Source organism: Phaethon lepturus, unplaced genomic scaffold (genome assembly GCF_000687285.1).
Source record: "Phaethon lepturus isolate BGI_N335 unplaced genomic scaffold, ASM68728v1 scaffold16179, whole genome shotgun sequence".
Classification (NCBI taxonomy): Eukaryota; Metazoa; Chordata; class Aves; order Phaethontiformes; family Phaethontidae; genus Phaethon; species Phaethon lepturus.
Genome location: NW_010561383.1, coordinates 28,289 through 43,861, shown reverse-complemented (window position 1 = coordinate 43,861; position 15,573 = coordinate 28,289). Strand labels below are relative to the sequence as shown.

General features: G+C 41.9%; 1 protein-coding gene across 1 annotated transcript in view; it reads left to right on the top strand.

Annotated features, from left to right (window-relative positions):
* LRRFIP1 (leucine rich repeat (in FLII) interacting protein 1) overlaps nucleotides 1-15,573 on the top strand; it is a 66,085-nt gene that overhangs the window by 25,479 nt on the left and 25,033 nt on the right. Inside the window, exons 10-12 of the mRNA XM_010293995.1 lie at nucleotides 2,006-2,086; nucleotides 4,346-4,411; nucleotides 8,043-8,120. Of these exons, the coding sequence (XP_010292297.1) occupies nucleotides 2,006-2,086; nucleotides 4,346-4,411; nucleotides 8,043-8,120 (225 nt within the window). The remainder of the gene's footprint in view (nucleotides 1-2,005; nucleotides 2,087-4,345; nucleotides 4,412-8,042; nucleotides 8,121-15,573) is intronic.

Here is a 15,573-nt window from a genome sequence, read left to right as displayed (position 1 = left end):
GCTGAGTAATTGCTGACTACTGGAAGCAACCAGAGCATCCTGGTTGTCTAGACCCCCATAAGAAATGACTGGAGAACAGCTGTGAAAGGAGAGCTCTGGAGTACAGCAAAGGAAGAGGTGCGGAGATGTTCAGAACGACCATTCCGAGCAGCATGCACACACCTAGGGAAAAATAAGGAATCTAAACAGCGCCTGGGAGGCTTTGAAAATACCTTAAACTTGCGTATTGTTGCAGGGCTAGTTACAGGAGACTGAGCGAGCATGAGGGTGGGGATGCAGGGAGGTAGCGTTTCCTCCTTGGCCTCTGCGGCAGCCTGTGCTCTCTCCTAAGCACGCCGTCCTGGTGTGGCTATATACCCTGCCTGCTTGGCTCAGGGCTGCATCTGTCCCTGGCACAGCTTTTTATCACATTTTAGATGTGCTTTCAGGCCAGTGTTTTTCTGAAAACAAGTAAAATGCAAAGTCTTCCTAGTATGCCTGTATTTTCTTGATTCCTTTTGGCTCTGTAAGATGCATCATGTCTTATATATGGATTTCTAATCTGCATTGAGAACAGACCTTGATTTGCAGATTGAAATATATCCCTCCATGTTAAAAACAGCTGTTTATGGCTGCTTCAGTTGTTCATAATATTGTTGCATGCTCCTAAGGCTTTTGGGAAGCCAAAATACTGAGTTCCACTCAATATTATAAATATCTTACGGCTCTCAGCGTTCCTGCACCCTGGCAAGCCCTACATGCCACCTTTGTGTTGAAGTGTTTATGCAGCAGAAATTCTCACAGATAATACATGACAGACAGCAGAAAAGCTGACCTGGCATCCTCCACTGCAGTACAGGTGCCAGGGGGAATGAATGGAGATGATGTATATCACACTGGATAGATAAGGTAGTGTTTTGGGAGGCAAGGGTGATTTTTTAAGTCCACTGGAGTTGTCAGACAGTCACTATTGGTACTTTTGCGGTTTAATTTTGAGTTGAATTAAGATCTCCCCATTCTTGGGGAGACAAGATAGGTAGACCAGAAGCACAGAGTTGGCTAGATGCTAGGTAGGAAGCTGCATAAAAGAAGGTGTTTAATTTAGACAGTCTCACTTCTTAAAGGAAAATTTTCTTTGCATTCAGTCTCACCATATCTGACAGTGATGGGCACAGCCAGCAGTTTTCGTCCCTGGCTTTGTTCTCTGTCTCCCAGCAGATGCTTTTTCCTGCATCTCTTGTGGGTTTAGCTTGTAGGGCGTAAACTCCCCAAGAATTCAGATGGAAGCTGACCTTCTTTCTGGCCGATACGTTGTTCCAGTGCTTGATGGGCAGTGGCAATCCGATCTGTTGTCTGCAGCGGTGGGACTGCGCATACAAAGAAATAAATCCTCCAAGGCAGGAGCCTGGCTTTTTTGATATGAAGCTGTGATGCAGCCATTTAGTCTGAGTTTGAGCCTGGAAGCGAACATTTCCAGCATCTTGCGGAACAGATGTTATCCGTTCTGTTTGGTGGAAGCTGGAAGTATATTGATAAATACCAGCTTCACTTAACTAGAGTTAGGATGACACTTAAGTGCCACAAACTGCCACAAACTGCATCCACGTTTCTGAAAATGTGGTCCATCATCTTCTAAGTCCCGTACAAAGCATGTCCCTGCACCATACTCTCTCATTGGGCCATATAGCAAGAAGAGGGGAGGAGAAAACATGAGGATTTGAAGCCTTTTCAGTAGAAAATAAACCAAATTGGTATTTTGTGCATAAGATGCTGTGGGGATAGAGGAAAGCCTTTTGTTTGTTAAAAGAATCTCTACCTTACGAATGGAAAGGGAACACGATTTTCATACATCCTCGTATCTTTATTGCAGTTATCTCTTCTTTTTTGCATCTGTGACCACTTTGACTCCTTGCAATTTGTAATCACCTAATTTACTTTTGCTTCCCATGTAGAGGAATTTAGAAAGTCCTTCATGTTACAAAGCTGAGTTCTCAAGGGTGTTTTTTTTTTGTTGTTGTTAATGCAGGCTTCGTACTGCTCTGATCTGGGCCTTCACAACAGCGGCTATGCTTCCACATCTCAACCTTCTTCCCAAAATGGAAACTGGGTCTGTTGCCCTCTGGCTTTACCTGGCCTGGACCTGTTCTGACTTCATTTGGATAATACAACCTCTTGTACTTAGGAATGAATTTGGACCAATTAGTCAAGAGTCTCTGTAGCTCTTTTTAGTAAAACTTAAAAAAACAAAATGCAAACAGACCTTTTAAAATTGGAATGAGTAATAGAAAGCTGTTTTAAAATGAGCACAATTAGTTTTCCTTTGCTGCTCCTCCCTTTCCTACAAACTTACTTTGTTTGCTTTTGGCCTCAACTGGTCTGGAAAAATAAAGGAAATCTTAATTAATTGAAGTTCGCTATTCTATTTTAAGGCAGCTTCTCTGACCGTGTCAGTCTGGCAAGCTTAAGACAATCCAGTCTGCATAAAATGAATTTATAAGCAAGTAATTCACAGACTGCTAGCAGAAAATCACTGAAGCTTCAAAATCGCCCAGGAGGTTGGATTGTCCTCTGCGTGTGGGCAGAGCTCGGCCAGTCCGGCACTAGCAAAGCGGTGCTTGAGCAGTGGTCCGCAGCCTGTCCTGTCCGACGCGCAGCAGCGCAAGGAGATCGCCTGGTGCTCTGTGGTGGCACTGCAGATGAGCAGGGTGACGTGCGGTGACATGTTGCCTGCAAGCTGTGGGCTGGGGACCACTGCTGGAGTATCTCTTGTGCCTAATTATGCCAGATACAGTACATGCTCTCTGAGCTTAATTGCTGCATCTTGTGAATGATGCTTACTAACAGCAAAGTCAAATTTGTTTTATGGTGCTCTGACTTGAGTACTCATCATTTTGTCCTGAATTGTGTGGTTTTTCTCTGCATTTTTGCTTAATAATAAAATACACAAGGGATGATCTTTATAGCTGTGTGAAACACTGAAAACGTGTATCTTAAAACGCTTCTGTCTTTGTATGTAGCTCTTACTCTGGCTTTGGTTGAAGTGAGAAGAAACAGCCTTTCTGGCTGCAATACACAAATGTGTGCGAGACAATAACATCTTAACAACCTAAAATTAAATTACGCTGTTTTGCATACTGTCGTGTCCTCCCTTCCTGTCGGAAATGCACGTGTCTGCTTGGTATTCTTAGTCTTTGGGAGTTGATCTAATGCTTTATATGGTGCAGATGACTGATACTCTCTATACTGGGTTTCCTTCTGTTGTAGTTTAATAATCCTAATGTCTTATTAAGATGTGCTTAATTCTGCTGTAGGTGCCCTTTTTTTGTTTCATTTTCTATGCAAAAAAGTTTTGTGCTTGTCTTCCTCAGCCCTCCCTGCTGTACAGCGATGCCCTGCCAGCCAGAAGTTACAGGGTTGGTTGTACTGATGCTTTAAACACAAATACCGAAGCCACTCACCTTCAGCCATGCATATGTTTGTCTCTTACCTCTGTAGTTCGTGTCAAGTCCATTTATTTCACACTCTGGTGTCTTGTCCATCTGAATGCACATGCGCAACACTGTACAGACCTGGATTTGCTGATCCGTCCTCTTATTCCCGATGGAACTGTGCGACCGCTGCTCGTGGGGTTGTGATGCTGCCACAGACTTCTCTCTGGATGGAGACGGTTGTCTTCATTTTGGTGTATTAGCTACAACGTGCAAGAGCAGGCCAGAGAGAGGCAACATCAATTCTTTCTGGTTGTGCAAAATCTGTTTAAAAATTTTTGTTGTTAATTCTGCTCTCTTAAAGTTTAAAAATTGGCTTCTTTCAGATTTTATTCTCGACAATTAAAGGTAGAGTTTCCTATTTCCTCGATGTTTCCTGAGCCATACATTTATATGCTAAACTGGAGCCAGTCTGGGAATGTGCGCCTTCCTCCTTTTTTATTGATTTAGTAAACTGGCTAGTAAGTAAATTTCATCAGATGTGAGTTTTTTCTCCCATATTTTGCCAGCAGAAATGAAAGTTAAACAGATTTGAACAATTTCAGAATTGATGTAGCCGTTTTGGTGGTAGGCAATATAAACTGTTGACTTGATGGTTGGGAGGACTGCTAGAAATGCATGACTGTGATGGACTGGGGGTGTCCGTGTCTTGGATTTTGCACGTGCCTTATGGCATTTCCTAGGTCACTGAATTCAGGTGGCGTTAGATCTTCACTTGCATGTTGCTCGTGGTTGCGTACAGGAGATGTCCCTGTCCTTACACATACTGCTCATTCCCCTACGTCCTTCGTGCTGCACCTTGTGAATTTGTAATGTTCCAGGTAGAAACCAGAAACTAGGTCTGCCAGTCCTGTTCTGACCCTGTCTTTTAATTGTAGGCATCTGTGTATGACGAGAGCGTTTACAGTGGGAGTCGTCGGTATAGTGCCTCTAGTTCTCGTGCTGTAAGATGTTTTCTGCATTTCCCTGTTGTCTTGTCTCTGTCCTCTAGTAACCTGTGTGTATCAGAACACAGCCTTTTCTGGGCTGAGGAACATTTAAGATGGACTGTGCGAGGTTCATAGCCTGCTACTGTAGGCAAAAGTATGAGCACCATTTCCATGAGCTTCCATGAAATAAGTAGCAGTGATTTTACCTGCTGTTGTAATGCCTGCCCTCGCACAGACTGGCTCTGGCTAGCAGCCACAGAGCCCGGTGCTAGGCACTCGCCTCCCCTGTGGCCAGGGGAATTGAGCTCTGCCTTGCACTTGGTTTGCAGATAAAACACCTTGGGAAGACAGTACATAAAGTCCCTTCCCTCACTGAGACTTAATTCTTTGAAAAACTGAGAATAACACAGGTTTGGTTTTGTTTTTTTAAATAATAATTAAAAAAAAAATCACTCCCCCATTAGCACTTACCTGCTGGCATGAAGTAAAGGATTTTTGTGAACGTATGGCTTGCTTGGTTTTGTTTCTTGGATCTATATTCTGTATGATGTCTTGAGCAACTTGTGACAATATTTTCAAAATACATGCTCCTGTGAGCGGAGAGTGCTCTTACTTATTGGGAGAGGCAATATGAGGAATGACAATTTTCAACGAAGAGAGGCTGCAGGACTTGGTTTACAGATTGGAAGGCAGAAAATGCCGCCTTCACCTCTTCTCAGGTGGGCCCTCCATGTCACTGTGGGCGTTTGGGCCACGCAGTGTATCTGCTGCCATTGTATCTGCCCGGGGCAGGGGGGGCAAGCAAGCCATTCTTTTCTGATTTTTAATTTCTGCTCTGTGCGTCCACTGCTTATTCTGTCTCTGATCTCCTTCACTGATTGTCAAAAAAACCCCAACCAACCAAAAAGGCCCCAACCAACAAAAACCCATCACCTAAGACTGTAACGGAAAAAAGCCTCAAGACAAAGCTTAACCTTAACCTTAAAAGTTACAATTTTATTAGCTTGGAGCAGGAAACAAACTTTCAAGAATGTTTACTAAGTGCTTGTTAGCCTTTAAATTGCAATTCCATCCCCTTGCAATCACACTGACTCACTAGTTGGGCCGTGCATCTTGCTGCTACTGATGTTAGGCTTCAAATTAATTTTTGTTTTGCAATCGTGCCTTGTTTTCATTTGGCTGCCTTGGAAAAATCATCGATACTTATCCGTTTGGACTGTTACGGCAGCCTGCAATTCAGTGAATTTACCACTTAGGCTGAGCTGGTTATAGCCCCTTCTTTGTACGGGATGACTTTTTTTGTTTGAGAAGTGTCTCAAAGGTCCAGATTATACACTTCTACCCTTGGGAGAAATAATTTACAGTGGGCTCCAAGCCCAAACACTGTTTACAAGTCTTTCAGCCACTGTTCATGGCTTGAGCAGGGGACACTGAATAAAAAGATGCTGCTTGTTCTCCTTCCTTCATCCCTATCCCACCCTGTGCCACAGGTATCTGGGAGCCTTCCCAGTTTCTCTTGCACGGTCACCTGAAGGAATGAGAGTGTTGAAGTACGAGGTTTTTGCCTCAAAGGAAATGGCCTTTGTCACAATTACCAGGTTATCTGAGGTTATTTGAATGTCCCTGAATGTTGTAGCGTTTTTAACAGGTAGAGTGTGCGATTTGGGTAGCTGTCCCCAAAGAATGTTTTCGGATGACCAGAGGAGAGGTGAGTGTAGGAGGTGAGGCTGAAACTGGCCTTGCTTGGTCTCAGCCAGCTGAACAAGTGGCACTTGCTTCCATATTCTGCCCTGCAATACCACAGGGAGCAACTAAGGAATAAATAGGTCCTGTGAAGCGTTAATGTGGAAATCACCGGTAGTTAATCCTTTTTCCCTGTCATGTGTTTCAGGTTTATTCTATATCTTTGTTACGTTAAACATAAAATGCCAATGATGGCGCAAGGCTTCTCTGCTAGAACTAGAAAACAAAATCTAAATATTTACTTCAATGCCTTTTGATTTTAATTTAGGAATTGAAGTGGCTGTGATTGGAAATAGTTGTAAACTGTGTGCAACACAGTTCTAAATTTTGCATATTCTCGTCTCTGAAATGAAGCTCAGTAGTTCAAGTGCATGAAGCCAGTGTCACTTCATGTAAGACATCAGAGGATACTGCTTGGTCACCTTCTGCCCGTCTCAGGGGCCTGCTAAGGGCTGTGTACCTTGGAAGGTAATGCTTTTGGTTAGTAACTAAGCTTATGGTTATACTTTAGCTGGGATTATTTTCCAGCTTATCCTCATATCATTTATTAGTACTTTTTAAGCTTAATTTTCATTTAATACTGTGCCGCTTTCTTAGCATGGCTAATGATGCGGACACAGTTGCCCAGCTTGATGAAGACCTGGCTATCTGTAGCTGAGGAGTCCAGGGGATTCCTGTAGCGGCCAGGTAACTTAATAGGAGAAACCTTGGAAAAAAGACAGAGTACATGCATCTCAAAAGTAGGATAATTCTTTAGATTTCAGTGGTTTTGTGTCTGAGAAAGTCTTAAGTGCCTATAAGACAAACTCATAAAGGTCAGTAGCGGCATATTCCGAGCTGCTGAGAAGAGCAGTTCCTCGTGCTGGTTCCTGTCCCTGAACTGCCTCTGCCCTTGTGTCAGTACAAGCTTTTGCACGTGAAACTTGACAGACAGCTGTGCCTCTCTACAAAGGCTGCACTCACAATTGCCCTGAGGTAGTAACAGTAGCAAAAATACCATGTCTGGTAAACCTCAGAAACTTCCTTAATTCCTCTCTGAGTTCTGAATGTATCAAAACCTCCCTTTTATATGTGCTTATGTATCTTTCTATAAAGTACATCTAAATACAAGCTTGAATGTGAAGCTGCTACTCTGCAATCTGTGAAAATAGAGGCAAAAAGTCTAAAATGCATTTCCAGAGTAAGTTTTAGTTCTGTTTCCCTCACGCTTTAAACTTTCATTTCCCTTCTCTACTTCCACTGCATTTTAACCTCTGGAAATAAAACAGTGTAGACACATTCTTTGTCCCTGTCAGCAACAAGTCAGCCCTGTCTGTTCTGCATCACTGCTTAGGTGCTTGCTTTTAAGAAGGACTAAAATACTTTCTCTGGCAGGAGATGAGGACTGCAGGTGCTGGAAAAGCAGGAAAGATACTCAGTCTCTGAGATGGTCTCAGTTTTTACTTTAATCACCACATAGATGGATGTGTCTTGCTTTGGCCTGCAGAGCACAGATTCATTTCCTATGTGCGCAATGTTGGAAACATGGGAAGAAGGCTCAGCAGCGAACCTCGGAGCTCTTGGAGAGTAGTAGGATTGAGCCTTTTGTATAGAGACAGAGAGTTGTTTACTTGTGACTGGTATCTTAAGATACATAGATAAATCATTAGTATTCAGTCATTCTAAGAATTGAATCAAAACTCCGTGCGGTCCATCAACTGGAATTACTGCTTGCCTTAATTTTTAAATGAACAGTTGAGGTGTCTGTTCTCTGATTCTTCACTGCTATTCCTTTGTCCAGCTGCATGTAACCGTTTTTGTAACTAACTTCAGGTGGAATGCTCTAAATCCTCTCTCGTTTCCCTTCCCAAATCTAATGCTTTTCTCTTTTCTCTGCTTGCTATTCTTGGTTTACCTGCGGCAGCCTTCTGAGTACAGCTGCTACCTTGGTTCAGGATCTCGGGCATCCTCAAGAGCCAGCTCTGCTCGGGCCAGTCCAGTGGTGAGCTCCTCTATTTTTTCTTTGTTCCTAAACTGTTTATTTCCTCTGTTCTTCGGGGTCTCTTTTTGTACGAAGAGGTCACTGTCCCTTATGAGACAGTTTCTTATGGTATTAATTAGACCTTCTGGGCAATGCTTAAGACAAAGAAGGGGTGAACCAGATGAGAAATTACAAAGCCAAAGTAATTTCTAAGCAGATGCACATGTTTTTATAATAGAAGTACACTTTGGACTTGCGTGACAATACTAAATTTTTTCGAAGTTGGGCATAAAGCACATTGGCAAGGGTATCATGAAAAAGCCTGGGTTGTTGATGCTAGTGCCGCATCTCCTTTGGGGATTAAAATCAGGAGACCCTAAACCTCGCTGCAGCATTCAGGTAGTTTAGTTTCTATGTTCAGCAGTTTTTTGGTGGTGTGTTGCTGCAAGTCTGCAGGGCTGGATTTGAGCATATTTGTTGGACCGTAGATTGCCAGTCACTGCAGAGTCTTTGTCACAGTGAAGTGGCTAGAAGGATTACGTGTACCCAGCATGTCTAGCCATCGTGAACTCCTGAGTAGTCGTGGCTGAGCAAGGCTCAAATGCTAAAGGCCTGTCCACCCCTGTGACTGTAGCTGACCAAGACAAGACTTTCTCCCCTGCTTTTTACAGATACAAAGTAATTGTCTTCTATTTTTTTTTCAGTGGCACATTGCTGCTTTCTCTTTGTGATAGCTCCATTTAGCTTTTTACAACTCTGAATGTATTTCCTGATTATTTTCAGAGCAAAGCCCGATAGTGTGGTGACAGTAGCAGAGTGCGGTAGAGTGTCTTTCAGAGGAACTGTGCAGCAGCTTACAGTAAACTAGTCTGTAATAAAATTAATCTTCCATGGAGAATGAGTGTTGCGCTGAGTTCCAGTAAACTGGCTTTGCTTCATGGAAGTGTTCCTCCTAGTGAAGTTTTGAAGTGCTTGTTCTCCCGGGACCTGTCACATATTATTTACCGCATCCCCAAGATATGAAGTGAGGAGGAGGGCGATACCGTGAATTAACGCACACAACGTGCTTCTCTAGTCATAACATCCTGTTGCCTATGTTGCTTTGCTGAGGAGCTGAAACTTAAATGCTGTAAATGTTGCCTTAAGGACTAATTAAAAAGGAGTATCTGGATAGTCAAAGAAGCTACCACAGCACGCAACATGGTGAGCTGTAACATGAATGTTTGGAGTGTTCTCCTTCAGTAAACACACGTAGTCTGCAGTAAGGAATTGCTTTATATCCGATGTCCCCCATCATGCTGGTTCCCGCTTCAACCGTAGCCTGTGATTTGAAAACCTGTGCGCTATGGGGGTTTTCTCCCCTAGTTAGAAATGTGCAGTAGGTCTGTGTCCTAGTGGTAAAAGGTGGCCGAACTCTCCACGCAGGTTTACTTCTTGCCATTGGGCAGGGAATAGGCGAGCATTTTGATCGTCAAGCGAGCCCTCTCCTAAGTGAGAAGGAGCTGAATAAACTGGCTGGAGCAAAAGAAAATGAAGAACTGATAGAATAGAGCTATGTGCTCTGAAGTATTGGTGTTTGCTAAAGACAAGAGTATATCTGCTTTTTAAATTTATTTTCTTAAAAAAGGATTTTAATCAGATAATGTATGGCAGCCAGTGAGCTATAAATAAATCGGTAGTTTAATTAATCCCTGAATCTGAGTCCGTGAGCTATGGGTTCTTGCAGTATATATCTTACATGAGTAATACTTCTTAAATAGCTTTGCAAACTGAATTTCACTTATCCCCAAAGCAAAAAATAATCACAATAACCAGGGATTCCATTAAAGTTCTTTAAGTGTAAGAACTGGACGCCCATGCATTGATCTTGGTTTCCATTATGTGATTTTTTTGTATGCAGTCTGAGCCATTCGTGCAAGTTGCTTATGGTAATCGCAAAATGCAGCTTGCCCCTCCTGGGAAGTATAGGGGATTTTAATTCTCCGCTTACACTTTGCACTGTTTGTGTGCAAGTGGCTGGAGACGGTTAGCTGTGGCAGCACCGAGGCTGGAGAGGTGCCAAGCTGAATCTGTGCTGCAAGGAGACAACAGGCACTTTTCTGCTTATTTACTTATTTTTAATTGGTGGTTTATTGCAGGATGTGAAGAGCTTCCATTTTTCCGTGGCCCTAAAGAAGAGCTTGAGCGTTAACGCTGTTACAGGTCTAAAAGACACCACTACAGGGGCTTTGCTTCTCCTAAGGCAATGTGGCACAAGCCTTGTTAATGGGCGTGGAGTTGCTCTTAAAAGTTTCTAATTACTACACGGAGTCAATGCAGTAGCACCTTGTGATTTATTCCCATACCCCATCCCCCTTTTTCTGCATTAAACAGGCAACACCTTTTCATGTAACTCGCAGTAAGGAATCACTTGCCTTGTCTTGCACAGAGGATTCGACGCATTTTGATAACATTTCCAGTTGTGTACTTGATCTTGGCACTGAAGATGCTGAAATAGAGCCCTGTCTTCTCAGTGGGCTTAGCAGTTATCGCTTCCACTCGTACGTTCCCGAAACATCACCTGCTTGGACTTCCTAAAGGAAGGAAAAAATCTCCTTGGATGATGGTGCTAACTTATGAGAGGATAAAAGTGGTTGTTTTTGTCTGCATCGGTAGTCTACTTTAGAACTGTTTTAATATTGCTAACCCCCAAAACTAAGTTGTTGTCTTTTAATGTGTCGAGCCATATGCTTTCTTGATTCTGCTCTATATATCTTCTGGCATTTACACATGTAAAGATTTGATTCCAAGTTTACTTTTTAAATGGCTGGTGGAGGAGGAGGAAGGAAAGGGGAGTATCTGTTGGGTTGAAAAGCTGAATTTCCAGCATGCTTATGTCACTTGAGAGTGTGATAGTTACAAAATCCATGTGCTGTAATCATGAGTGCTTAACGCTGAAGTTAAGTATGATTTTCCTGATTGTAGGCATTATTAGGCAGAAAACCAAAACTGAACTGTTCCCAAGCCTATCATGAGAAATTATATACTGAGAATGGAGAATGAGTCAGTTTAACTTTCTAAATTAAAGCATACAATATCTTCTTACTGCAGCCCTTAAATCTTTTCTCAGAATTTTGTTTCTCCCTTCTATCACTGTTCACTAAACAGTGAGCAAAGAGCCGCAGTTTTCCTGCCGCACACAGCTTTGCCAGCTTGTGTTCTCGTTTGTGTTACTGTGTTTGTAATACAGTAAAAGCCAGGGAGATACTTAAAGGCAACATGTGAATAATTGTTTGTCTTTTGTATGCATTTTTAAGACTTTGGTATATCTGTGTGAAGTTTGCTGGGTTTTTTGGTTTTTTTATGCAGTGAGTATACATTTTTTCTCATCATCCCCACTAGTAATTATTGTCTGCTGCTTGCACTTACTGCAGATATGCAAACGTGTCGTTTAATATCAAAGCATTATACTTGATATAAAGTACAGATCTTAAGACTATTTACAGCAAACATCAGGCCCATCAGCACAGATGGGGGTAAACCTTGTGCCTGAGCTAGTGACATGTTTTGGCGGAGATGTACTTTTTACATGACTTGCTGGAATTTTTATTTTTTGAAAAATTAATGAACTACTAGTGTAAAGCAGTTATTTATGTATTTGAAATAGACTCAGAAGGCAATAATATTTATCACAAAATCTTCTGAGCAAAGGAAGGTTAAAAAAAAAAATAGGCAAGGGTACGGTTTGCTACCCCAAGAAGATGATCTTTCATGTTAACTCTCCGCTTTCTTGCGGAGTCTCAGATGGTGGGCACACGCAGCCGGCATGCAGCCTGGCCAGGTGGGCTGGCATCGACAGCAGCGTCATCGTATGAAGTGCAAGACTGCAAATACAAGTGCGACTTGGCGAGCGTGCAGTCCTCGGGTAGTACATGAATGCACAGTTGTGAACAGCTGCTTTTTCATTTGAAGAGGCTTATCATGTTCTCACCAGAAATAAAATTAAGACAGTCAGACTTAATTTTTATGGAAGCAGTTACCAGCGTGCTCAAGCTTTGCCTTCTCTCCTCTACACTTAAAGATTTACAGTAGGCTTGACACTGATGGCCTGGGTGTGCTTTCAGCCCCTCCAGAGTGAGGATTTGCTGCAGTGCTAACTTGCATTTCGGTGACTGATAAGTTTGTTTAAGCAGTGGCGTTTGGCATAACACTCATTCCTGAGTGAGGATACTTCTGACAAACCCACTTTAGACCTGACAAAGTTCAGCAGTGGTTTTCCCCTGCTGACTTTTAAATGCCTATCGCTAATTGCTAGTGTTAAAGTGTCTCTCGTTGGAAAAACACGCAGGAACTTTCTGTGTTACTGCCTGCCCAGCCCAGCCGATCAGACTGGTAAGATGGGGATTGTAGGAAGGGTTATATTAACTGTAGTAGTACTTTTTTTAATTCCAGTTTCTGTAGATACCATGCTGTGCTTAGCACTACCTGTTGTGAGAATTTTTTGTCTGTGGGGGCCATATTTCCATTTCAAACAGGAAATGATCTTAGTTTGATTTGTCACCAAAAAAAACCAACCCCTTGCTTTTATGAGGAAGTTGATGTAAGTGCAAGATCTTAGATGGAGCTGAGCAGTAACAAGCCACGTAGTGAACAAGCTGAAATTGTTCTCGTACCTGAGCGTGGTCTGCAGCACTACCCAACAGCAAACGTTTCAGATTTCCCTTTTTCTCTAGCCTTGTGTAGGAGGCTGGAAGCTGAAATTGTGCCTTAGTCCTGATTCTGCCATTGATTTAAAGATCTCTTTACACGCGGCTGGGGTGTAATGCATAACTGTCACAGGGTCTCTGGTCTCTTCAGTAGGTGTTGGAGAGTCGTCTTGTTGAATGCACCGCGATAGTGCTGCAGGGGCTCTCAGTTTGGCCTGGATGCTCGCTGGTGGCAAAGAGCTTCAAGGGTTAACCTGTTATTTGACTGCAGAGTAGAGAAATACTTTTTCAAACATTATACTAAAATGTTTTTATTATCTGTGAAAAATAGACAATATAGCCATATATAGACTTGTGGGATGATTTTGCTCTTGTTAAGTTTCCAGCTGCGGTAAGCCTCTGATATTGCTGACATTTTTGTAACATGGCTCTGGATTTATTCCGAAATAGCTGTCAGAAGAGGCTGAACTCTGATCCCACAGCACTTACTTTGCAGAGAGCAACTTATTGCCCTTGCCAAAACCAAGATAAGCGTGCTGGAGTTCCTCAGAAAATTACTTCCTTTTCCTGCTTTTTTACCCACTAAAGTGTAAATTGCCCAAATTGCTAGTGAAAAGGAAGGTAATCCATGATTACAGACAGACCCATGCCATGGTAGAATTGAAAAATGGTACAATGTTCTAGAAATTAAAGGTCTAGTATCGCTAGGTGAATTCCTTTTTAGATCTCCTCTTCCAGCCTGTATTCTGTTAGTCCTACATATTTTTATGTGTATAAGTCCCAAAGCCAGTGTATTTTTTATGAGAAGTTATGCTGAGCATAGTACTGTGAAGGTAGAGAGGTTGTTTTTAATAAAGGTGAGGTTTTTAATCATTACAGTATTCTTTGTTCAATGACAGTACAGAAGGTATTTGGGGCAAGAATTTTGTGCTACTTCAAATAAAAAGAAACTTTTTTTTTTTTCCTTCCCGCCCTTTCTCCATTTGGTTTCTTACTGGATGAAATGCCAAAGGGTTTGTTGGGGACCGGATGAAGGCTGAAAACTTGGAGTTCCCTCTGGTGGCTGTTGGAAGGCACAGTATATCTTTTTAAAGGAGTGATACTGTGAATACATTCATCTAAAGATGAGCAGAATGAGAACTGTATAAAATACTCATCTGAAATAGATGTCTGTCTTTGTAGAAAGACACTCTTTACAGCTTTTGGTGTAGCACTGCCACGTAACCGTGAAATTAAATGCTGCATGTTTCAGAATGACTTTCTGCTTAGAAAAGTGTTGTAGAGCAGGAGGCATCCCTGTAATGAAAGGATGCTGTGTTAGAGTGAGGAACTGGCTTTTCTCAAACAGATTAAATTTTTAAACGTTAATACTTAAATAAATAGGTAGTGGTTAATTACTGGTTTTGAGGAGAAAATGCTCAGAGTATTCCATTCATGGCACCAAACGGATGTGTGTATGAGGGCATCCCTAGGGAAAAAATGAAATAATCTAAAATTTAAAAAAACTCAACCCCAAACAGAAGTTACTTAATAGCTTTAATTATTAAAGATTATGCCACCTCAGAGAATTCTTAAAGATTGTTTTGCAGTAAATGTGTAGCAAGCTTCACAGGTGTGATTGAGCGCTCTGAGTAGAAATGTTCACTGTATGCATATCTCTCACCATATTGTCTTCAATATTTTCCTCTTTGTAAATGGAAACTTTTATTTGACTCATGTGATCCAAGATTTGCTCCCTTCTTCATCTTACTAAAAACTGAGGTTGCACACTTTTTTCAGAATATAGAAGACATTCTGCAAATAGCTTAAGGAAAATAATACTTTGAGTTGTGCCCTGAACCCATAAGGTGGACTTTTGAGAGGCTGTACATAAATTTCTGGAGATTTGTGTGTGTATATACACTGATCTTTGGTAACACACCAATATTTACACTGCCACAACTGTCTCAATAAACAACATCATCTTGTTTGGCTGGGCTAGAAGGCTTCCAAGTCCACCACTTGGAGCGGTCTGGCATGAAAATGAGAGGCTGTTTGCAAAAGTCAGTCCATCTTGTTTATCGGGTCTGAACGGAAGTATCTGCCTTCATTAGTGACCTTTCCTTATTGCATCCAAATTCAGAGATTTCCCACCCCCTCCCCCGCCAAGAACTTTGTGTATTCTGTGTGTCTGCAAAGTTTATATCTAGTGCTTTAAGTCTGGCTTATTTTACTTTGAAGCCGAAGTCTTAAATTTTCTTAATGTTAATCCTAGGGAATTTATGATATAAGATGTGTTGTCAGTCTAGAAAGCTGATTTGTAATAGGTTCCTCTTGGTTCTGGGGTTATTTTTTTTTATAGGGTACCATGGGTAGTATGAAAAGTAATGAGTGGGATCACCCACCCTTTGCTCTGTATAGCTCAAAGGAAAAAAAAAAAACCTATGCCACATGTGAACGGACTGGAAAGAGATGTAGTTTTTGAGTGTGTTTCAGTGAAACTTATAAACTCAACCTCAGCTATCCCCTGCCTTCCCCTGAATCAGATCTCTGTGGAGTTTTTTTCAGCCATTTAAAGAACACTATTCCCTTTGGCTCTTGAGTGCTCGATGTAGGGAAGCCTTTAATTTTCTAGAAGTCTTTTGGGAAACCATCTTGACTGTGGTGCTGAATGTTCCCACAAGTTGACATGTTCTGAACTTCTTGAGTTCTGCAGAGCTTTTCCTTTCATTCGGTCTCTTTTACACTTGATTCCATTTTAGATGGAGATACTTATTACAAGATTCTGTTGTGAAATGCCTCCCCCCCCC